Source organism: Malaya genurostris, chromosome 3 (assembly GCF_030247185.1).
Source record: "Malaya genurostris strain Urasoe2022 chromosome 3, Malgen_1.1, whole genome shotgun sequence".
Lineage (NCBI taxonomy): Eukaryota > Metazoa > Arthropoda > Insecta > Diptera > Culicidae > Malaya > Malaya genurostris.
In genome coordinates, this window is record NC_080572.1 from 13,955,854 (window position 1) to 13,981,047 (window position 25,194).

Consider the following 25,194-nt stretch of genomic DNA (forward strand, 5'->3'; position numbering starts at 1 on the left):
GTTAATGAAATATTAACAATTTAAATCTACACTTTGTCATTTTTTCGCGTATAGTTCTAAAGATATTCAGCACTTCCACAAAAAAAATAAGAAGAAGAAATAATGTTGGTAATGATGGGAAATCCGGAATTCCATCATTACTCGTAGCATTACTGAACTCGTAGACCTTACACGTCCATTAAAAGTGCCATTACTTTTTAGTAATGACACTTTTAATGATCGTGTAAGGGCCGCTAATGTGGTTTACACAGCCCGGTGGCAAGGATAAGGCGCTCAAGCAAGTGCTTCGTAGCCCACGATGTAAAATACACTGGTGGTGTGATAAGACATTTTTGGATGTCTTGGTAATTTTCTCATGAAATTAAATATGGCGTGCCGGGATTCAGGCATGTAAACATAAACAAACGACCAGTTCAGATCGGGATTTCACTACTAAGTTACTCCGGCTGTCGCGCAGCCTGGTGAATCTTTGGCACTAATTGAAAATCTGGACATTTTTTCTTCAAGCGCTTGCAAGGTAACGTCGAAAATATAGAAAATTGTACACACATCCGATTCTGTTCATTTCGTTGGAGGAAGGATTTGGCGAATCGCACTGTGGAATCTATTACAGTTATCATGGATAAACGCAGGTGATGCTCGAAATGATTCCGAATTGGAGGAATAAAATGTTGCACTTATCAATAATTTTATTTTATACCCTATTAAGACCACACGTTGATTGTCGCTTAGCCGATAATGAATACATCTTTGTTTTACAGTTCCAAATCGATCAAACAATATGTGCCTATAGCTCTTCAGACTCTTAAGTATGGATTTATTTGACTAATTATATTTTTTTCTGACAATTTATTGTCATCGGATCAGCGTTCTCACTAAATAAGTATTTGGCGAAAATGAAGTTTTGTCAACACCACAAGGAGACATCAATCCATCGTGAAACAACGAAAAATGACCAAATGAAATCATTCCAGATTACCGATGTTCATAGGGAGATCGAGTGAATCGATCCATTTGTTCGCTGGAATTACACTGAAATTCATCGGTGGAGAATGTTACCAGCCGAAGTTTGAAATTCCGTTCGAGGTTAACTACGAGCGAGTTAGTCATACGCTGCTCTACTCTACGATACAGGTTTCGGTACACGCGTTAACTCACACACAGTACGAACGGTTCATTTCAAGTTTCTATCCGTAGTACGTAAATGCTTTTTTAATGATGGTTGATGTGTTTCTGATCTTATTAGTTATTTTTTGCGGTCACTAAGTCGAATCCGTTTCGGAAAATTTGTCTTTACCGGTACTATCAAACGGAATGAAATCCAACTCCGACGTGGATTTACAGCGAGTCGAAGATTGAGCTAAAATCAATGTCCGCATTATCTGTGATGATTGAAAATATTGAACTTACCATGCTTTCCTAAGACCAGACGTTGAAATCCAGAAAATTTACGCTGAATTTCACTCGACTGATAATCTTTGGTCCCGAATTGTGCAGAACATACGCGCTAGTTTGTTACACTATTGTACTTCAGTCCGCAAAAAATAAACCATTTTTTCTAATAACCGGGTTCTTCGGTGCTCGATGATATGACATCCCGGAACAAAACACCGCGTTTTACTGTCAATATCGCAAACAGAATCAACTTAAATATTTTCATAAAACCAACTCCCGCAACGTCACTTGTTTATGTTTTTTCTTCTTCACGTCTCTCTGTTATTCCAAAATAAAATGACAACCGCACTAACACATAGAAAAACGTGATCACCAGGGTATTCTACATCGTGTTCGTAGCCAACATTTGGGGCATTTGGTGGGCAATTAGAGCGCTCAGAGTAAACAAATATTCGAGCATTTCAAATCGAGTAAAATCTTAATTTCCTTATCGTAGTGATGATATTCTGATCGATAATTGTGGGGAAATTAGGTACTGAATAAACAAGTGGTTTGTAATATCCAATTTTGTCATGAATATGACTTACTTTACTATGGGGAGCCTTTTCAAAATTAGCCATATGGAAGAATGGGCAGAACTTAATCGTGAATATCTCGATTTGTATTAATGGCAGCAACATAATTCTTTCACTGTTTCATCAAAAATATGATCAGGAATTTAGGATAATATTCTGAACAGTGTGAGATAACCACAAACAACTCAAAAACTGAGTTTTCTCAAAATTTGAAAACAACGCGGTTTACTTTCGCTTGGGTTTTTCGCGCAGGGACGACGATTTTGAGGTAGTCAGGCACACATCTTCAATTGAACGTCGAAAATCGATCATTTCTTCTTGTGCGTTGGATGGAAGCAGACGTCGGAGCGAAAAGACGCATTCAAACAGCGACATCGGAGAGCGCACATTCTGCGTGGTTGAAAACCTCAAACGCTCAGGTCGTAGTTCTTATTTGCCTTCCGGTTTTCAAGGCGAGAAGACGCATTAAACGAGTTTCGCATCATTTGGCACTGCGAGCGGATGTCTTGCGGTATGTACGCAAAGCTAGTTTCAACTCAAACAAGAGCGATTGCATCATGCAACAGAGCTTCTGGTCGTTTCCATTGGAGTGAGAGAAAACGAAAAGTGGACAACATTCAGCCGTTCTAATGGTCCTAAATGTTATCTTAAGAACTATTAAGATTACTTCTTTGCAAATCGAAGGTAAAATTCATCAGTTTAGTGAAAATCCAAAATGTTTGATTTGCTTGGTGCCCTTTTCGCTGTGCGAAAATCGTTCGAGAAAACTGTTCCGAATTGTGCTAAATATCAATTCCACAATTTGATCCTTCGAAAAGGTACAAATGAATCCTGTGCAGCATAGATTCTTTCAATGAAATAAGCAAATCCTAAATGAGATAATCGACGTGAAAAGTTTCACAATTCACACAATCGATCAGCTATCAATTCGAATTCGAAAGTATAAAGAAATCGTGTCAGTTTTATTCGTATTCACGACATCCAGTTATGTCTCTGATATTACACACCCGTACTTTTTTGTTAGCCATTCTTCTTCATTGTTTTGGTTTTTGCAGGATGATGCTGGCCACAGTTACATGACGTCATAGCAGGGGCTGGATTCATATCACTTTCAGAGTTGCTATATTATTTTTTCAAAAATCTGTCTCTTACCCAAACATTTATCTTCATTTTCAGTGAGCAAAAAAAAAGGTCTCAGCACTTATCGTATAGAGGCCAAAATTGTCAAAATCTGGTGATATCTTACAAAATCTGGGAAATTTGTAAAATCTGGTAAAATTTGTAATATCTGGCAAATGATCTGGTTTGTTAGTCCGGATTATTTAATAATTGAGCAATTTGACGTCTCTGTTACTCACACCGATGCAGAGTGCGCAGATCTATTCATATACGAAATTAGAATGTGTGCGAGCCGAAGTCAAAGTTTGTTGTGGGTTCAATTTTACACTGAGGTAAAACATTTTTGACTCATAATCATACACTGCGAAAAATGCATATAGAATTTCGTAAGCTATGAACTAATGAACCAAGTAGAAGACAGTTCCATTACGTGATATAGAGTTTTATGAACGATTTTATGTCTTTCTCAACTGTTCTCTTGGCATTGCAGTGTTTTTTATTGCATATATGTCTTCAATAATTGGCACGATGCGGCTCGACAAAATTCACTGGGTTATTTCGACATACTCACACTAGCATTAACCTTTCAACTGCTGAGAATAGCCACACCAACACATTCGCATTGACTATAGAGTATAGCAGCCCTTACACGTGACAATATTATTGTCAATCCAAAGTATTGTCAATACCGTCAATCCAATTGACTTGGTAACTTGAGTCCGCATTTTTCGAACAAATCAAGCGTTTGAAGCTTCAAATATTGCAACTGAACATTGAAACATTGAGAGAAAAGTTCATTCCACATATTTGACAGTTCCTTCTCTGGAGAGAAAGTATTGTCGGATTGATGAGCAGTTTTGATTTTTTGACAATATTTTCGTCAATCCAATTAAGTTTCCATTACACGATCAAAAGTATTGTCAATACTCCTTGTATTGACAATAATATTGTCACGTGTAAGGGCCGCTTATAATTTTGAAACTATTCGATTGAAATTTATTCGATTATCTGGGTTATTAATCGATTAGTCGATTATTTATTCGATTATCACTATGGGATTTTTTGATTATTTACTCAGGCAAAAAATATATGCAATTTCATAGTGATTTCTTATGATGTTTAACCACAAGAATATCGTAAGCAAACCATAAGACCGCCTTATGAAATCCCGAAAATAGGAATTCCAATAAAACGCCTTATGAAATTCATACGAAATTTTTAGAAACATTGTGCGAAATATCTATGACAAACATAACTTCTCTCATATATTGTAAAGTTCATAAGTTGTTCGTATGAAAACTATAATAGTGATAGATGAGATGTATATTGCAGAGGTATATTTTTCATATTTATCTTATGAAATTATGATTTTGGTGATTTTTGATGCATCATAAGATTTGCCTTATGATTTTCACTACTCAATTTGCTTGAGTGTTCGATTAGCTCAATAATCGAATATTAGTTTGAAGTTAATCGATTAAATATTACTCGATTATCTGGGTTATTAATCGATTACTCGATTAATCGATCGATATTGCGACATCCCTACACACGCTGAAAACAAACAAATACTGCAAACGTCAAAATTAGGGACGTGTAACTGCAAGTATTATCGCAATTCTCTTATCGTTAGAATTTCTTTCACAAAATAAATATTCTAGACGGCTAAAAACTGCCAGGTTTTGTGATCGCTTATTATTCAAGCTTCTCAAAAATGTTAAAAGCAATAATTTTGATTGGTGGTCCCGAAAAAGGTACGTGTTTATTAGTTTTACATCGAGCATTAACGTAAAATTGAGTCACCGGTAGGTACTCGTTTCCGGCCTCTTTCGCTGGACACGCCGAAACCACTGTTTCCGGTGGCAGGCAAACCCATAATTCAGCACCACGTAGAGGCTTGTATTCGTATCTTAGGTCTCAAGGAAATTCTTATACTGGGGTTCTATCCGTGCTCGCAGATGCAGCAATTCGTGAGCAATATGCAAAATCTGTATGATGTCAATATTCGCTATCTGCAGGAGTTTACTTCACTTGGAACGGCCGGTGGAATGTATCATTTTAGGGATCAAATTCGGTCCGGCAATCCGAGTGCCTTTTTCGTTCTGAACGGTGACGTTTGTGCAGATTTTCCCCTGCAAGAGCTTTATGACTTTCACACGAGCAAGGGCGAGAAAGCGTTGGTAGGAAAATAATATGCGGGGATGGGACTGTTTTCGTTTATCTGAAGTATTTTAATTTTCATGTCAGGTTTCAATCATGGGCACAGAAGCAACACGCCAGCAAGCCGTCCACTATGGCTGCCTAGTGCTTGGTAAAAACGAAGAGGTCACACACTATGTCGAAAAGCCACGTTCCTACGTTTCGACTCTGATTAACTGTGGTGTGTACGTTTGCTCCTTGGAAATTTTTGGCCGCATGGGAAACGTATTTCATTCAAAACAGTTGGATTACAATACACTACACAACGGCAACGGCAGAGACGTTGGGCATATCCAACTAGAACAGGAGATACTAACTCCGCTAGCCGGTACTGGAATGATGTTTGCCCTGCCAGTGACAAATTGGTGGTCTCAAATTAAAACCGCTGGATCGGCGATATACGCCAATAGACACTTTTTGGCATTGTATAAAAACACTCATCCCGAACGGCTGGCAAATCCGGGAACCAAAACTTCCGAGGAAAGCAATGGTGCCTTGATTTGCAACATCGTTCCAGACGTTCATATTCATCCGACTGCATCAGTACATCCAACTGCCACGGTAATCAGTGCTAAACAATTATTAGAGAAGTTTTTAATGAACACATTCATTGCTTAACAGCTTGGCCCAAATGTATCAATTGGCCCAGGAGTCGTTATCGGACCAGGTGTACGAATCCGGGAGTCCATTATTCTCGAAAACGCAGTCATCAAAGATCACACTCTGGTTCTACATAGCATTGGTAAGCGTCACTGTTGTTGGCAACCTAATGAAATGAACTATTATTCAAATTATCATTTTTCAGTGGGACGTAGCTCACAAATCGGTATGTGGGCTCGAGTAGAGGGAACACCAAGCGACCCGGATCCTAATAAACCATTTGCGAAAATGGAAAATCCTCCGCTGTTCAACAGCGACGGCCGTTTGAATCCTTCAATCACTATTCTCGGATATGCAGTTAGTGTACCATCCGAGATGATCCTTCTCAATTCAATTGTTTTGCCACACAAAGAGCTGACGCGAAGTTTTAAGAATGAGATTATATTGTAAATTTTAGTAAAATACATCTAGTGAACCAGTTTATTTTAAATAGATGACTAAATGTGTTGCAACAATATATTGTAGAGAATATCCAGTTCATTCGTATCAGAATGTTCGATAAGCCAACACGCGTTTTTATAATCGACATCGGCGAAGGTGCTTATCTCAGCAAGGGCTGAAGTATAACCGGTAAATTCTAACCATCAGACTCATTTCACGTGACCTTCGCCGGATCTGCGCTCCCAAATTATTTGGTAGTGGGAGGGAGTTCGTCTACCTGTACGCATGTATGTACCACGGGTGATGCACTGTTCCAATTGCAAAGAGGTTGGACATACGGCACCCTTCTGTTGCAATACGAGATACGGTAAATGTGGAGAGCCCATGAGGACGATTCCTGCTGAAAAATACATTTACTGTGGCGGAAGTCTTCATGATCTCTCGGTGTGCCCAACTTACATACAGCGGGAAGAGAAACTAAAGGTCTCCATGAAGCAGCGTTCGAACCGTTCTTGCGAGGAAATATTAAAAAGAACGGCTTCATTGCACCCTGAGAACCTACCTACTAGGGATGGTACTCGGAAGGTAAAGTATCGATACCTAGGGTATCGGGATACCAACATTTTGGGTATCGATACATGGTATCAAAAGGCAATAAAGTATCGATATCTGTAAGTATCAATTGATACTTGAGCAGCAGCAGGTTTTTCCATAAATTTGTTGTGAAACTGGTATACGCATATTTCTTGCCACATAGATTGCACTTCGCCTTTAGTGACTTTTGGCCCACTTCAAAGAATTTCACATTTCACTTATTTTCTAAAAAAATTTCATATCATAACCTTTATGTCGATACACGGATACTACACTAAGAGCTAATTCCTATTGAACATTTAGGAGTTTCGTTGGTTTGTGCAAAAGCACATATTCTTTTTCTTCGGCTCGTCAGTGCTAATTTTGCGGTTTAAATTTAACTACTATTATTATTACCACGGGACCAGGGATGGGCGGAACGGGAGCACCAGGCTCGCGCATGTATTGGTATGACGTGGACTAGCGCTCGTTGAAATTCGTACTCGACAATCTCGCGTCGTCCCACAGGCGCACTAAGAGAGTGCAATGAGTGTGAAATATTGAAATGTTTGAATCCTCTGAGAGTATGGCCTTTTGTTGATGGTTTTCGCTCAGTTCACTTTCTTTCAGTGCAAGAAGCGATATTGTCGAGAACAAATTTCAACAACGGCTAGTCTAAGTCATACCAATCCATGCACGAGACTGGCGCTTCGTCAAATCCGAAGAAAAAAAAGTTCAATTGGGGACAGGTATAGCGGGATGGGTTAGTCGATGCCTTTCACGCAGCCAACCTGGGTTCGATTCCCAACCCTGAACATAGTCTTAGAAAGTTTTTCTGGCCTGAAGAGGCAAATGACCTTAAGGTTAAAGCTTCTGTAATTGAAACAAAAAAAATTTACGTCGTAATGGGAATTGACTTTAATCCGTTGCGATACTATAAGTATCGAGACGAAAAGTATCGATACTAATAGTATCGTTCTGATGCTATATCGATACTAAAAATACTCGATTTTTGAAAAAAAGTATCGATACCTCAAAGTATCGACTCGGTATCGGACATCCCTACTACCTACCTCTTTTGCCAGTTGATGAAGGTAGCTCTGACGACCCCGGCGAATGAACATCTTACCCATTGCCTGGAGGGAAGCAGGAAAAGACCAAGCTTCCACATAAAGGCGTTAGACTGTCTTCATCGTAGAGTAATCAAAAAGAAACGAAAAGTGCTGACTCTGAACCGACCGAAGCAAATTCCACCAGGTTTGGGAAACTATAATAAGGAGTATCCACTTCCAGGATCAAAACACCCTAATCACCCCAAATCACAGAAAGAAAATCAGACAAAATCTAGATTGCTGAAATTCTCTGATATCGTGGACTGGATACTAACAGCCTTCAATATTACTAATCCTCTTAGAAATCTTTTTACTGCTTTGATACCAACAGTAATAACATTTTTAAAACAGTTGGTTGAACAATGGCCCATCCTCTCAGCGATCGTATCATTCGATGGCTAATTTATCATTCGAAGGGTATTATCACTGTACTCCAGTATCGTACCAAAACTTGATTCTTTCGAATACCTGCTAGATACTCGTAGCTGCGATGCATTTTGCCTGTGTGAAACATGGCTTACTTTAGACTTCCACAATTGCAATATTATTCGCCTTGATCGGGACGACTCTTATGGAGGGTATTTTTAGGAATCGAAAAGTGCTATTCATTTTATAGCATTAATCTCCTCTCGATACCGGGTATTGAAGTTGTTGCTAGCCAAAACAATATTCAATCATAGGCAAAGATCTACACACTTAGAAAATTTCGCAGAATTCGGTAATTTTTTACCGAATTTTCAACAGCTGAACGTTCGGTAATCAGTTCGGTAACTGAATTGATTACCGATCGTTCGGTAATTGCTGAACTGTCAAACAATTACCGTAAACTGTAAACCAAATGGATCTAACAGATTGTTCGGTAATTTTTGTTTGTTTGTTTTCCTTTGGTTAAAATTCTGGATTTTCGGATTGCAAAAAACAACACATATTCACAAAAACGAATGAAGAAAATGTTTTATTCTACGAGAAATTTAAAAAGTGTCAGATGTTCCGACTGGCCGGAATTATGAGCGCCTTCCAAAACACTGCACAATCCGTCGAATCCACCAAAAATTACCCTTGAATGGTTTGTGTTGGCAGCAAGTGGACAAGTGATACAAAATTTTTTTCTGCCTATAAGTAAACAAAAAGCTGTTAGTGGCTCTAATGTCTTAAAAATTTTTATCACCTGTACCTCAATCGATTCGATGAACTCTTCAACATTTTTTTCGTTTGTTTAATAAAAAGACACTCACTGAATATTTTAATAACTGTTTGACAGTTAGTTTCATGACAATCAGTTTTCACAGAAGTTCGGTTATTGGAAGATAACTTTACCAAACGGACAGTATGATTTTTACCGTATTCGGCGACCATTCAGGTTTACCGTATCAATTGTATATCTAATACAGAATTCTGCTATGAAAATTTACGTTAAACTGATCGTTCGGTGAAAATTTGCATAATTGTTGTAAAATAAAACCCATGTACCGAAATATCGGTTATTTCTATAGATTACCGAAAGTTCTCGTCAAAAATATTACCAAACAAAGGAATTAAATCTTAGTGTGTATGTGTGGCTTCTATCTACATTTTTCCCAGAGGGACGGTAGGGTGTAAATGATGAAAAAAATCATCATTTTTGCGATTTTTTCCGGAATTATCGTTCAACAAAATAAATTCAAATGTTTTGCATGATAAAAATCAACATTCGAACAATATTTTATAATTTTTTCGTGGAAAAATATTGAGAAATAAGTCGGTGAAGAGGTATTTTCGAGAACGCTTCTCAAAAATCATGATTTGCGGTATCCACTGTATCTCAGCGCAGACTTATCAGAAGTAAACAAATGAACTCAGCATAGTTAGAGTAGAAGTTTTTCTAGACCCCAACGTTTCTGTTTGATGTTTTTCTTTAAACTTTTGGTAGTTGTTAACGGAAAAATTCACCCTTTTGTAGCTGTTAAACCACAAAAAAAAATAATAATAAGAAATAATGTTGGTAATGATGGAAAATCCGGAATTCCATCATTACTCGTGTCATTACTGAACTCGTAGACCTTACACGATCATTAAAAGTGTCATTACTTTTTAGTAATGACACTTTTAATGATCGTGTAAGGGTCGCTATTCACCTCAAGTCTTTCGAGGGTTTGTTTTTTTTTGCGAATAACAACTGTAAGGAATAGAGCTTCATGTGAGCAACGAAGCAGCGCCGGCTTCGTTCGCATCCGAATGTACGGACAAGTCCGAATATCAGAGCGATTATCAAACAAAGGCGAAGGGAAGTGAACGATGATCATTGGCGTTCGTTGCATTTTTGATATTCAAGCAACATTGAAAAAAAAACAAAAAAACTGGGAGACATTTGTCAAACCACGCGGAGTTTCGGAATAAATGACTCGTATCACTTACCTTGAACTGCAAATCACTTTTTAACCTTTAGCACAGCACTGTATATTCCCCAAGATAATTGATAGCTAATTCGCAGATTTTGATACTGCAACTACCCGTGCCCCTTTTGAAGATGAGTTTTGAGCTGGCAATTGTAGGTGAACCGTTTTTCACAGATATGGCAAGGATACGGTTTTTCCTGCGTATGGATTCGCTGGTGAACTCGGTTGGCTTCGTGAGATTTGAACCGCTTACCACACACCTTGCACTCGTGCTTTCGTTCGTCTGAATGGACAGATGAATGCTTCTTCAGTTGTGCCCTGCTTCAAGAAACGAAATGCTGTTCGAAACACAATCTATGATGACTACATTGTGTAGATACTAACCGAGTGTGAAATTTTTTCGCACAGAGCCCACACGGATGCTTAGGATCATCATGATTGGCCATATGCGTACGGAATGTGCCTTCGGATTTAACTACAGCACCACAAACGTTACAAACGAAGCGCAATTCTTTACCACAAACTTTTTCGTGGTTTCTGCGAGATCTAGCGTCGAAATATGAATTGGTGCATCCTTCATTGCGGCAATAGGCGGATTTTATTCCTGCAGATACAAGAATATTATCTCTTGAAGAGTTTTCTATGTGACTTCTACTTACCGTTATGTCGATCTACGTGATACTGCAACGATTGTTGATCATCGAATATGGCCGGGCAGAGTGTGCATCGTAGCAGATTACTTTTATGCTGAAACGGATTTAGCTTTGTGCAACTGATTTTGTGTGCTGACAGATCCTCTTTGCTCAAAAATGTCGTATTACACATGTCACAAATTAGCGTTTTTACAGCGGTATTGTTGTTGGAACTTTGATTTTGATCTTTACTGGTCTGATCAGCATTAGTGACATTATTGGTACTATTGAGGGCTTCCGGATAGGCAGTTTCAATTTCTTTCCGAAAATGTGTGGTCCAATGTGTCTTTAGCCGGTTCCTACAAACAACAAATATTTACCATTATTATTTCTTACTAGCCAAATTTCTGTACAAACCTTTGAATGAACTTTTTATTACAAATTTTACATTCATAAACTGCTTCTTTATGAGTCAACATGTGACCTAGAATAGAATGAGCGGATGGAAACTCAATGCCACAAATTTTACAGTTAACTGGTTCTAATGGTTTAGTTTTGCCACACTTTTGTTCATGCTGGACTCGAAGCTCCGGGTAAAAGTACGCTTTGTAACAGCCTTCATTCCGACATTTGAATAAATTTTTGTCTAAAATACAATAAAATATGTAAACTACTTCTTTTCACTTTATGTGACAAAATTACCACTATGAGAACGTAAATGGGCTTGTAGCTCGAGTCGATTGTTGCATGCGGTAAAACACACATGACAAGAGTATTTTTCGGAATTAAGCTTGTAACACTTGTGCTTGTGCGTTAAAAGGCTTTGCATTATAGCAAAGCGTTTACCGCAATGTCGACAACCAAAAGATTTCCTTCTCTGGGACGAAGCCTGCATGCACTGTACTAGGTCTGTACGAGATCCATCTTCCTGTGCCGGTTCAGGTACCAACCCCGCCGAATGTTTTACATCCGTGGAAGACTCTTCAATTGGAGCAAGAGATCCATCTTCTGTCGCCGATTCAGACACCAATTTTGCCGCACCATTTACGGTCCCATTTGGAGTAAGAGATCGATGTCCTGACGTCGATTCAGGTACCGATTTAGCCAAAACATTTACCACTGTAGAAGACTCCACCACAGTTGCAGTAAGAGATTCATATTCTGAGGGTGGTTGGGGGACCAACTTCGTCGAATCTTTCACAACCGTGAAAGACTCCACAGCTGGAATAACTGCCCCGATAAGCTCATCAGGTTTGAATAATGCCATATAACAAGACCGCTTGAAACCATTAAACAATTCGATCATCTGCCAGCAGCTAAAACAGCACTGCGGCTCACTATTCAGTTTAATCGACAGGACGAATTCAATTTTCGTGCGCTGTGCTGTTTCGCAACCGGGAGCGAATTGAACTCGTTTGCCGTCCACTAGCGATTTCAGACAAAAATTACACCGACTCATATCAACATTTGGCTGTTGACGCGATTCAACAGGAATCGGATCTTGCTCATTTTCTGACAAAATTGTATCCGGCTCTTCCTTCAAACAATCCTCGAAGGTAAATTCGACATAGATATCTCCCGGTTCCTCTTTGATTAATACCTCTATCGGAGATGGAACGGTCTGTTTTTCATCTAATAATGAATTGAATACATGAAGAATACACGATTGGTTTAGATTTAGAACAATAACTTACCTTCAGCCATGTCTAAAGCTGCCCTTACACGAGACAATATTATTGTCAATCCAAAGTATTGTCAATACCGTCAATCCAATTGACTTGGTAACTTGAGTCCGCATTTTTCGAACAAATCAAGCGTTTGAAGCTTCAAATATTGCAACTGAACATTGAAACATTGAGAGGAGAGTTCATTGCACATATTTGATAGTTTCTTCTCTGGAGAGAAAGTATTGTCGGATTGATGAGCAGTTTTGATTTTTTGACAATATTTTCGTCAATCCAATGAAGTTTCCTTTACACGATCAAAAGTATTGTCAATACTCCTTGTATTGACAATAATATTGTCTCGTGTAAGGGCTGCTTAAAGAAGCAAGCCGTAATCGTAAATAAATAATACTATGCAAAGCAGTTGTTAGAAACGTTTTACTAGCGTTTATTCTGAAATGCTCAACATTAGAGTGTCTATAACCAGAAAATAGGATATTGCAAACTACTTGTTTATTCAGTACCCCCCTATACCGCACTTCCCCGCAAATTATCGATCAGAATTTCATCATTACGATCAGGGATGCCAGGCCATATTTTCAAAAATCTTCGATCAAGCCAAAAACCTGTCTGTAAAAATCTGTGCCCGTTTTCCGTACCATACCAATCTGTGCCCGTTTTCCGTACCATAGTAATCAATTTGGTGAGCAAAAAAAAGGTCCAACACGCTCTGTACCTTTTTCCTCAACCGCTCTGTACTTTTTGGTTGCTAAATTGTGCTCGATTTCAAAAATCTGTGATCATTTTCAGAAATCTGTGAAAATCTGAGTCATTTTTAAAATCTGTGCAGAAAATTGAAAATCTGTGAACCTGGCATCCCTGACTACGATAAGGAAATTAAGATTTTTCTTGATTTGAAATGCTCGAATGTTAGTTCTAGATGCATAATTTATGCCAGTTATAAAATTTATATCTGGATTTTATAACAAGAAAAACTGGCAGCCCCAGCAGTGTTTTACTCGTGTTTCAAATATACACAAAAATATAACGGCATCGTAGACCAGTTTTAAATTTGACAGAAGAACTGGTCGAATGAATAAAACTAGAACGGCTTGCTCTGAGCGCTCTGATTGCCCACCAAATTCCCTAGATGTTAGCTACAATAGCACTTGCTGCAGCACCCTATCCTTGTCACCGAGCTGGTTTTTGGCTTCACGCTTAGAAAAAGTTACTCAGAGTTTGAGTACTAGTTACTCATTTTCAAATGATACATGGAAACGTCAAAAATTGAGTAGTTATCATCAATGATATTGAGTAACTTCTACTCTAAATTTGAGTTTAACGCAAGAACTCGTTTTTTTGTCACTATTCGCAAGATCAGTCTAAAAGTTGTAATAACCATTTGTAGCAACAGGTTGTATTTTTTGTTAGTGAGATCGCGTGTTTCGAGGGTGAGTCGCTTAACACAAACGGTGTTGTGTCTGCAAAAACCGGAATGATAAACTCCGTGTTGTGCTTTAGTATGGAAACGAATATGCTCAAATGTCATTTATGAGGAATAAGTGTATGATTGGTGCCTGAGCATAACTGACATGTATGTTAATTTGCGATTGACACACAACTCCAAGCGACCACCACTTGATATAGTATTGAGTTCAATTACTTAATATTTTAATACAATACACTCAGAAAAGGAGCAATTTTTTTGCAAATTTGGTATATGTGAAATAAAATTTCACTCAAAATTTGAGTGATAGTTACTCTATTTTTGGTACACGTACAAATTAAGTATTACTCAGTAAATGAGTAGATTTTACCCAAATATCGTTTCCAGTGGAAGAACTCATATTTGAGTAACTTTGGAGTTACTCTAAATAAGAGTTGTTCCACTTTTTCTGTAGATGAGTGAGATCTTACTCATTTTTGAGTAACTATTTTTAAGCGTGTTGATTAGGGATGTCGCAACATCGATCGATTAATCGAGTAATCGAAAAATAACCCAGATAATCGAGTAATATTTAATCGATTAACCTAAAACTAATATTCGATTATTGAGCTAATCGAATAATCAAAAAAATCCCATAGTGATAATCGAGTAATCGGATAATAACCCAGATAATCGAATAAATTTCAATCGATTAGTTTCAAAATAATACTCGATTATTAAATAATCGAGTAATTCGAAATTTCCGACATCCCTAGGCTTGATCACAGATTTTTTTGAAAATGACCTGGAATCCCTGGCGGGTTCTATTTTGACAGCAAATGATTACACGCTTAAAAATAGTTACTCAAAAATGAGTAAGATCCCACTCATCTATAGAAAAAGTGGAACAACTCTAATTTAGAGTAATCCCTAATTACTCAAATTTGAGTTCTTCCACTGGAAACGATGTTTGGGTAAAATCTACTCATTTACTGAGTTATGCTTTATTTGTTCATGTGCCAAAAATAGAGTAATTAGCACTTAAATTTTGAGTAAAATTCTTTTTCAAATTGATTAAATTAAATTTAATTAATTGTAGCATTTACGCTAAATATAAGTACAGTATGTATAACTCAAGACGAACCGCAAACTGTGTTATTACTACTAATAATATATATATTTTTTATTTCTGGAAGCTTTTTTTACTTCTACCTCGGGATGTGAGACATCCTTCCGTAAATTTTCAGCGAATTCACTTATTTTTTTAGTGATTCCTGCCAAGGAATCAAAGTCTTGGCATTACATTCCTTTTGTGGAATTTGGCCTTTCTGTTTCAACAGATTTCGCAGCCGATTCTTATGCCGTTTTTCATTGAGAAACACTGGTGGCGTGGATTGCTCTGATTTTGCACTTTCAAGCAGAAATGTAATATTTTGACGGTGTTTCATTGCCAACCAGAGCAATCCACGCCACCAGTGTTTCTCAATGAAAAACGCCATTAGTGTACAGAACCAGTGCATGACTAGTACTATGGATCCTACTGACACTAAGAATCCTTCCAGGTCGGGGCTCGAACATACGACAACTGGCTTGTAAGACCAGTGTGCTATGCATTTATTAAAAGACCAGGTTTTAGTAGACTAAAACTATATTAGACTTGTCTAGTGGAGAGTTGATTATCGAATGAAAACTTTTTCATAAAATGTTTGATGTCTCAAACAATGGTTGCTATGCAAACCTGCAACAGGACCGCTTGCTGGTGTAACCGATTATTCCAACACCCCCTCTGAATCGGTAAGCCCCAGGAGCGCCCTCAGGTTTCGGAAACGTCCGATGTCCAATGCTTTGGTGAATACATCTGCTAGTTGATTCTCTGTTCCTGTGGCTTCTAACTTAATTTTTCCATTTGCCACATGATCCCGTAAAAAGTGATGCTTCACGTCTATGTGCTTCACACACTTGTTCTCGGTAGTCTTTGCCATTGCTATGCTATCACGATTATCTTCGTAAAGTTTGAAAGCACTGTTTGGTTCGATCTGTTTCAAATCTTCTAATACTCCATTTAACCACAGTCCTTCCGAAACTGCCGCGCTAAATGCCGCATACTCAGCCTCGCACGATGACAATGCAACGGTTTGTTGCTTTCGACTAGCCCAGGATACCGTACTACCAAATACTTTATATATGAATCCACTGACAGACTTTCGATCTACAGCATCTGATGCCCAGTCAGCATCTGCATAACCAACTAACGGTTCTGCTCTTTCGGTTCGCTTGTACAGCAGCTTCATTTTCCTGGTTCCTTTTAAGTACCGAACCACTCGCTTCAATGCTTGCCAGTGAATTTCTCCAGGCTGACTTTGGAAGCGCCCAAGGTATCCAACTGCATAGCAAATATCGGGACGCACACACAACATGGTGTACATTAAACTTCCCAACAATTCACGATAGGGTTGAGAAACTGCGCCCGCGGTCTCTACTGGAAGCACACAGCCTTTTTCCATCGGTGTCTTGACATTATTGCAGTCTTGCATACCAAATCGTTCCAGCACATGATCAACAGCGACTTCTTGAGAGAGCAACAAAGCACCAGCAACACGATCATACTGAATCTTGATTCCGAGGAAATGATTTATTTCACCACAGTCAGTCATCTGCAGCTCTTGAGCAAGGGACAATTTAATTTTCTGCACTAATTCCAATCGATCGCCAACAATCAGTAAGTCATCAACGTAGATTATGATGTATATCCCGCCTCGATCGTTAATCCTGGTGTAGAGGCAGTAATCGTGTCGGGATCGACAGAAACCGATTTTTAGTAGGAGTTCGTTTAGCTTATTATTCCAACAGCGTGGACTTTGCTTGAGTCCATACAACGATTTTTCCAGTTTGCATACATGATTTGAGGGAGCAGCGACTCCTTCAGGTACCGCCATATAAACGTCTTCTTTCAATTCCCCATAGAGAAAAGCAGTCTTCACATCGAGTTGATGGATGAGCATCTTCCGGTGAACAGCTACCGCCAAAACGGTTCTAATCGTCGCCAGCTTAGCGACAGGAGAATACGTTTCGTCTTAATCCACACCAGCTTTTTGCAGAAAACCCTTGGCTACCAGACGGGCTTTGAATCGAATCATTTTTCCATTCTCGTTTTGCTTCACTCGAAAAACCCACTTGGATTTGAGAGGAATAACACCAGCTGGACTACCACTCGCCAAACATGATTTTCATTGAGTGACCTCAGTTCATCTCGTACAGCTAGCTTCCACTGTTTTTCGTGAGCTCTTCCAGAAATAGCGTTGTATTCTTCAGGAACATCGGAATTTAAGCGACCAGCTTCATCATACAATGTGGTGGAATCGGCGATATTTGGACTATCATCTGGAGAATTGGATTGAACGGTAGTGAATATGTTTCCGGTGAGAAAATCTTTTAACTTACCGGGGAGCTTGCGCTCCCGTTCGCTGCGCCTCGGGGTTACCATTTCAAGGTTTGAATCACGGTCTGTTTGCGAAGGGAGCGCTTCAGTTTCGTCATTGTCTTCGTCATCAGTTAGAATGTCGTTCAACTGTTCAGCCATCTCGTCATTCTGCACGGTTGGTCCAGGCATCTTCACATCGATCTTGTCCTGATGGTTGTATTGGTAAGGAATAACAACTAAGGGAGTTTCGTCATACTTTTCATCCGCAAATGGAAAGTTACTTTCGTCGAACTTAACATCTCTAGCCAGAAACAATTTCTTTGCTTCAATATCCCATAGACGGTAAGCATTTGGTGCGTAACCTATCATCACAGCAGATTTGCTCTTTGGATCTAGTTTTCCTCTCAGCTGTGCTGGCACCCAAGCGAATGCTCTACAGCCAAACACACGCAGTTTACTAAGGTCTGGCTTATGACTGGTCCACATTTCAGCTGGAGTTTTCCAATGCGGGACAGCACTTGTCGGGCTTCTATTTGTTAAATAGACGGCCGCCAAAACAGCTTCGTTCCAAAGAGTCTTCGGAGCTCTTGATTCTATTAACATCGCTCGAACCTTTTCGACGATTGTCCGATTAAATCGCTCGGACACTCCGTTTTGCTGTGGCGTGTACGCAGCTGTAGGTTCTAATTGAATTCCTTTAGATACGTAAAAGTCCCTCTGGTCCAGGGAACAATACTCTCTTCCTTGGTCAGCCGTGAGCTTTGAGATTGTTTGGCCCAAAGCAGCAATACTCATGGCTACATACTCCCGGAATTTTTGGAAAACTTCCGATTTCTTCTTGAGTGGATACACTACTGCGAAGTGCGTGAAATCATCAATGAAGGAAACGAAGTATCGAGAACCATCCCATGCTGACGGCGTAATTGGGCCACACACATCAGAATGCACTCTTTCTAATGGCCTCACAGCACGCACTCTCGTTCCAGTAAATGGTTCCCGGCATTGTTTTCCAAGAACACATACAACACAGAAATCCAGCTTACTTGATAACCCAGGAATTCCTTTTACCATGTTGTGTTTCACGAGCGCTTGCAAGTTATTACTTCCTAAATGGCCTAAGCGACGATGCCAAAGATTGCCGCATGTATCTTCACACAAGTTTGCAGCCACAGTTCCAATGAATACGTCGAATTCGTAGAAATCACCTCGCATTTCACAAGTTCCGATCAGCTGACTACCGTGTTTGATTACAGCTTCCGTTTGCTTGAAAGTGACGTCCAATTTCGCCTTTGCCATCTTCTTCACCGACAACAAATTCGCTCGAAGTTCAGGCACGTATAGTACATCCTTGATGACCACTTGAACACCTTTGCTATTAACACCCATTATGCAGCCTCGATGCCATGAAATGAGTGCACACTTAAATTTTTTAGCTGAGTCTCGGCAAAAAAATGCCGAGATTCGCACAGCCGAGTAATCAGCAATCATCTCGGCAAAAATAAAATAACTGAGCGTCTCGGCACCCTCAAGTTTGACAAACGTCAAATATTGCCGAAATCGCCAGCATAAGATTTACTGTTTGCTCAGTGAAACGTTCGCTGAATATTCGGCAATAAAATAAAACGAAAAAATGAAAAAAAAAAACAAATTACCGAATCATCAGTAATTAAAAATCTAGTCAATTAATTTTGTTTGTAATTTCTAAACATTATAAACACACCATTCAGGATCAAAAATTCATTTTATTAACACTTAAAGGAGGCTTACAAATTTTTTGCCAGTAGTGCTTAAAGCCTCTACCTTAAAACATGTAGCATAATAAAAAGCGGCGTTTCCGGATGCGGCCACCTTGAGTCGAGCTGGAAATATGAAAATAGAAATAAATATACAAAAATTTTCAATGTTTAATGATGCATATTGTTCAAAAAATAAACTTACTTTGATCTATTGAATTTGTCCATGCATTGGGTTATTTTTTCGCATATCCCCCAAAGTTTTGTCTCGAGGACTCTTTGAGCCCCGTGTTGGGTGTTTTTCCCTTATAATGTGATCTGATAAAGTCGCTTTTTATAAAGCGAAACATGTCACTATATTTATTCAATATTTTTACTTGCAAGTGGTTCCACGTTTCTTCGAAGATTATCCATTTTTTCACTCGAGAATTTCATCAGAAAATAATCGCGCAATGCGTAGCGAAAATGTAACGTGGCAATAAATGACAGCTGTCGTGCTGAATCTCGGCAACAGCTAGTGCATATTACGAAATCTCGGCAAACGTCTCTGCTGATGTCGGCATATCTGTTGTTTACTGATAAATTCAGCAAGCAATTATGCCAAATTTCGGCAAAGTGAAGCATCTTACCGAAATATCAGTGAATGCATTTAACGAAGTTCAGAAACATGCGTATTGATTACTGAGCAATCAGCAAATTTAGGTGTTGCTGATCAGTTTCGGCATTTTATTATGCCGAGCTCAAGAAATGGTTTTAAGTTTGTGACTGATCGTCCTTCGCCACATTGATGACTACAGGATTCTTCAGTTTCGTAAGGTTGGTGAAACAATGCTTCACGTTAACAAGATGATCAGTTGCGCCAGAGTCCAGTTTAAACGATACCATTTCCGCGTTTCTTTCAACGGTTCACCTTCCAGTCATGAAAGCTACCGCCTTTCTTCCGCAAGCACCATTAGCTTCTACCTTCGCTTTCACACGGCAATCCTTAGCTTTGTGTCCCTTCTTCTGGCAACGATTGCACTTGCCAAGAAATTTGCCAGGTTTCTGCTTCGATCCCGAAAAAGCTGCTGGTTTTTCTTGATTTGAATCTGATGCCCGGTCAGTTTTCTTAAGTTCTTCAGCAAGAAGTCGCTCTCGAACAACATCCAGTTTCAGATCTTCACCAAGATTTTCCAACGCAGTAACCAGAGGATCGAACGATTCTGGGAGTGTGACAAACAGCTGGGAGATGACATCGTTTTCTTCTACCTGTGCTCCAGCCAGTTTCAGCTGCCGTATCAAATCTTCGAACGTTTTCAAATGATTCTTCACGGACGATCCTTCTGCCATTCTGTGCTTCGCCAGTTGCTTCCTTACCAAAGTCTGAGATGAGACGGACTTCTTCGCATAAACGGCTTCAAGACTTCTCCAAATTTCTTTCGACGTGTCCTTTTCACGGACGAGGTCCAGCAAATCGTCATGGATGAAAGAAATCAGCAAGTTTGCAGCTTTTTCGTCTTGTTCTTGAAACTTCGGAATTTCAGCTGCAGCCGCTGGTGGATCATTCTTGATGACATCGAGTAGTTTCAAAGACTTGAGGTATCTCTCCACTCTAAAGCTCCAATTATCGTAGCCGGTTCCCGAGAACTGCGGTATCCCGTGGACCGATTCCTTGCGTGAGTCGCCCATAACCTATTAAAATACCAGGTTTTAGTGGACTAAAACTATATTAGACTTGTCTAGTGGAGAGTTGATTATCGAATGAAAACTTTTTCATAAAATGTTTGATGTCTCAAACAATGGTTGCTATGCAAACCTGCAACAGGACCGCTTGTAACCGATTATTCCAACAGCATTGAACCGCCAACTCGGGACTCCTGCCAAGGAAAGTTATGATTTAAAAAACATTGGATTTGTTATTCACGATAAGTAACGTTTCAGGTTTTTAAATCTTTGGTATAGTGAACCACACACACTTAGATTTTTTTCCCGAATCTCGGCAAAACTTTGCCGAGATTTGAACAGCCGAGTGCTCGGCAATTATCTCGGCAAACATTAAAACAACTGAAATTTTCGGTGTTTTTCATTTGACAGATAATTTGCTTTTACCGAAATTTTCGGTTTCGATAAAACTATAAATTACCGAGATCTTCGTCGCTTTTGGAAACAAATTACCGACATTATTGGTGTTCAAGCATGTGATTTAGCCGAAATTTTAAGCAATTAATAAAAATAAAAATTTAAATAAACCTTACAGTTATCATTAATTTATTTATTTAAACATTATGTTGGCTGTTGAGCGAATAGGCTAGGAAATGTAAAATAAGACAAAATATTTCCCATGATGTAAATAATGCCAAACATATGCGCCGTAGAATGGATGCACTTTCATGTTATTTACAGTAGAGAACACAATTCGATTTTCCGCCGAAAATTAGATTCCGGCTACAACGAAAGTAATGGCTCAATAAAACATTGTAGATTTAAAGAAATATATCATACCGGATTCCAATCAATTCCATGCAGTAGATTAACGTTGCGAGGATCTTTATCCCGGAAGAATGCTCTGGGGGATTTCTTGTCACGAATAATCGTCGAACATTGAACAAACATATCGCTATATTCGGATTCAATTTTTATTTGCAACTGATTCCACATATGAACACATGCACTTATTTACATCACTCAGTTTTGCACTGAAGAAAAATGGCTACTTTGATGATTCACCGAATTTCGGTTGTCTAAAAGTTGTTAACCGAGATGTCGGTAAGTTGATATCATTAATTTGCTGATTTCGGCAAAACGACCAATTGCTGGTAAACACGGTAATTTACAAAACCGAATATCAGTATAACATTTTGAATTGCGAGAAATTGGAAGTAATAAACCGAGAATTTTGGAAAAAGCTATATTTGCCGAAATTTCAGTAAAATATCGCTTTGCCGTTCGTTTTCAGTTTTTTTTTCACCGAGATCAAAATTATGTTTTAAGTGTGCACTCGGAGCACACGAAAGGTTGGTCTGATTTCCAGCTGGTATTCAAATTATGGCTCTTTCAATTCTTTCGTGTGTCCATGAGTTATCATGCCACAACCTTTTTAATATGGCTCGAAAACCCTAAAAACGTACTGCTTATTCTAGATTTCGAAATTTTTTCTTACTCAAATTTTGACGTTTCCATGTATCATTAGAAAATGAGTAACTAGTACTCAAAATCTGAGTAACTTTTTCTAAGCGTGTAGATTGTTTCACACACACTCAGAGTTGCCAGGTTTTTTTTTCAAAAATCTGTCAAAACTCAAAAATTTATCTGGATTTGTCTGGGTCAATTATATACAAGGAAATTTTTGCTGAGTTTTATTTTTCGGTTAGCAAAAAAAAACAAAAGGTCTCATCACCTTTCGTATAGAGGCCAAAACCGTAAAAATCTAGCAAGATCTGACAAAATCTTAGAATGTTTGGAAAATCTGGGAAAATTTAGAAAGTCTGACAAGAGATCTGGTTAGTTTGAGTGTCTGGCGAAGCGAGAAAAATCTGGCATTTGCCAGACAAATCTGGCAACCTGGCAACGCTGCACACACCGCCACACATATTACCGTTTTCTTCACGAATAAAAAAAAAACAGATTGTAGTCATAAATAAATTGTATTTTACAAAAAATATCCTTCAACGGGATGATCCACAGTTTATTTATTGTTAACTCCAACGGGTATGTTATATAATTCTGATTATTTATAATCATCGATGGTTTCTCCGCTTTATTTTTGTTAGACTTCTACATTTGTACTGAGTGGCCAGAAATCGAATAGACAGTTTGTTTCGGATTGTGCAACTCCAATAAAATGTTTTACGAAAGTTGTTTCAAATGGTTTAATATAGCTTCCGTAAAAACAACTTGTTAATTGATGCATTGGACGTTGGAAAGAAACGATCCAACGTTAGACTGTGGCAATTCAATGTTTAAAACATCAATCATCGCCGGACTTGTGCGGAGCAAATATTGATCGATTCTGATATACTTATTGAACGATACTTTTTGTATGAACACTTTTATTAAAAGTTATATCGTGTTAGGTTTTACTTATGTGAAACTACTTCGCATAGAAGTCATTTTGTGTAACACTCATAAAAACGAATTTTGATTTCTATATTTTCATACTAAATGGCAGTGATGTTTTCCTGGAGAAGCATTGGCGCAGTGTCGTGTCACGGACATGTGTTTCCTATTTCCTAGATATTCAAAGGGAAACTCCGAACGTAAGCCGCATTTTTATAATACTCGAGTCATTCCTTGATTTTAACTTGTAGGATGTTCCACCTGTGATTTCCACGCCCCATCACTATCTTGTTTCGATACAAAGGGGAGGAGTTTCTCTCGTGGCCGCATGCAAGCAAGAATTTCCACCTTTGTTCGTAATCGAGTTTCTACATCGTGTTGTTGATACCTTCGAAGATTATTTTTCTGAATGTACGGAAAGTATCATAAAAGAAAATTACGTGGTAGTTTACGAACTTTTGGACGAGATGCTAGACAACGGATTTCCTTTAGCCACTGAGAGTAACATTCTAAAGGAGCTGATAAAGCCACCAAACTTATTGAGGACTATTGCTAACTCGGTTACCGGAAAGTCGAAGTATGTTTTTATAAATTTGATTCTATATGTATTTACATTCCAATCGTTAATATTCCAGCGTTAGTGGAACCCTTCCAACAGGACAACTTTCGTCAATTCCATGGAGACGAACTGGTGTGAAGTACACCAATAACGAGGCCTACTTCGACGTGGTCGAAGAAGTAGACGCCATTATCGATAAGGGCGGACAGACGATATTTGCGGAAATTCAAGGATACGTAAGTTCTGTTCTAACAGTGTTGAACGATTTGAGGATATATTTCTTTGTTCTAGATTGATTGTTGTATAAAACTCAGTGGAATGCCTGATCTGACCCTATCTTTTATGAATCCCCGTCTCTTTGATGACGTTTCTTTTCACCCGTGTGTTCGTTTCAAACGATGGGAATCGGAGAGAATTCTTTCGTTTATTCCACCGGACGGTAATTTCCGGTTAATGTCCTATCATGTAGGCTCGCAAAGTGTTGTCGCAATTCCGATCTACGTACGACACAATATAAGCCTTAAATCGGGGGAACAAGGGCGAATGGACATTACCGTTGGACCTAAGACAACATTGGGACGAGTTGTGGAAGCGGTTAAGTTAGAAATTCGTATGCCAAAATCGGTTCTCACATGTGCGCTGCTGGCCAGTCAAGGAAAATATACTTTTGATCCGGTAACGAAGACGCTCCACTGGGATGTAGGAAAGATTGATGTTACGAAATTACCGAACATTCGGGGAACTGTTTCAACTGCCTCTGGTAGTACTTCACTCGAAAGTAGCATCGATCGGTAGAAATAGATTTGAATTTTGTGTGAACTGTATGTTAATTTTGTGTTTCAATTTTCAGGGTGCAATTTACCATTTCACAACTGGCGGTATCTGGTTTGAAAGTGAACCGTTTGGATATGTACGGTGAGAAGTATAAGCCCTTCAAAGGAGTCAAATACGTTACGAAGGCCGGAAAATTTCAAATTCGGATGTGAAAGGCAAATCTCATGAGTTAATTTTGATCTTCCAGGTAATTCCAGCTAATTTTATTTACTCCATGTCTACGTTTTATAAACAAAAGTATGGAATATTATGCTACAACAAAAGCGTATTTGTTATCCGAAAACCTGAATCGGCGGAACATTATCTTGTAAATACTGTTTTTGGTGTTCTTTGATTTGAATTTGTTGAAATCGATCCAGTCACCTCCAAGAAATGAATGAGAGCATCTCTTCAGTTTTTTTTAGCAGAATGAACTATTTCACAGAAAAAAATTTACCAGACCACTATATTTCAAAAAATTAAATCCCATAATATACTGGCTCCCAGAGAAGCGTTATCCAG

At 38.7% G+C, this 25,194-nt stretch overlaps 3 protein-coding genes across 3 annotated transcripts; 2 read left to right on the top strand and 1 right to left on the bottom strand.

Annotated features, from left to right (window-relative positions):
* The first annotated feature begins 4,673 nt into the window (after positions 1–4,673).
* LOC131438375 (mannose-1-phosphate guanyltransferase alpha) lies at positions 4,674–6,382 on the top strand. Its single transcript, XM_058608375.1, has 6 exons — positions 4,674–4,695; positions 4,751–4,843; positions 4,899–5,269; positions 5,337–5,849; positions 5,910–6,030; positions 6,094–6,382. Exons 2-6 carry the CDS (start codon positions 4,804–4,806, stop codon positions 6,336–6,338), a joined length of 1,290 nt encoding a protein of 429 aa, XP_058464358.1. The 5' UTR covers positions 4,674–4,695; positions 4,751–4,803; the 3' UTR covers positions 6,339–6,382.
* Positions 6,383–10,278: 3,896 nt separating this feature from the next.
* LOC131438019 (zinc finger protein 431-like) lies at positions 10,279–12,727 on the bottom strand. The gene is made up of 6 exons (XM_058607779.1): positions 12,716–12,727; positions 11,724–12,653; positions 11,439–11,667; positions 11,049–11,380; positions 10,774–10,993; positions 10,279–10,707 (listed from the first exon to the last, which is right to left on the bottom strand). Exons 1-6 carry the CDS (start codon positions 12,723–12,725, stop codon positions 10,500–10,502), a joined length of 1,929 nt encoding a protein of 642 aa, XP_058463762.1. The 5' UTR covers positions 12,726–12,727; the 3' UTR covers positions 10,279–10,499.
* A 10,067-nt stretch (positions 12,728–22,794) lies between these two features.
* LOC131437582 (AP-3 complex subunit mu-1) lies at positions 22,795–24,950 on the top strand. Its single transcript, XM_058607037.1, has 6 exons — positions 22,795–22,952; positions 23,413–23,500; positions 23,552–23,877; positions 23,936–24,095; positions 24,151–24,650; positions 24,710–24,950. Exons 1-6 carry the CDS (start codon positions 22,918–22,920, stop codon positions 24,843–24,845), a joined length of 1,245 nt encoding a protein of 414 aa, XP_058463020.1. The 5' UTR covers positions 22,795–22,917; the 3' UTR covers positions 24,846–24,950.
* The last annotated feature ends 244 nt before the right edge of the window (positions 24,951–25,194 follow it).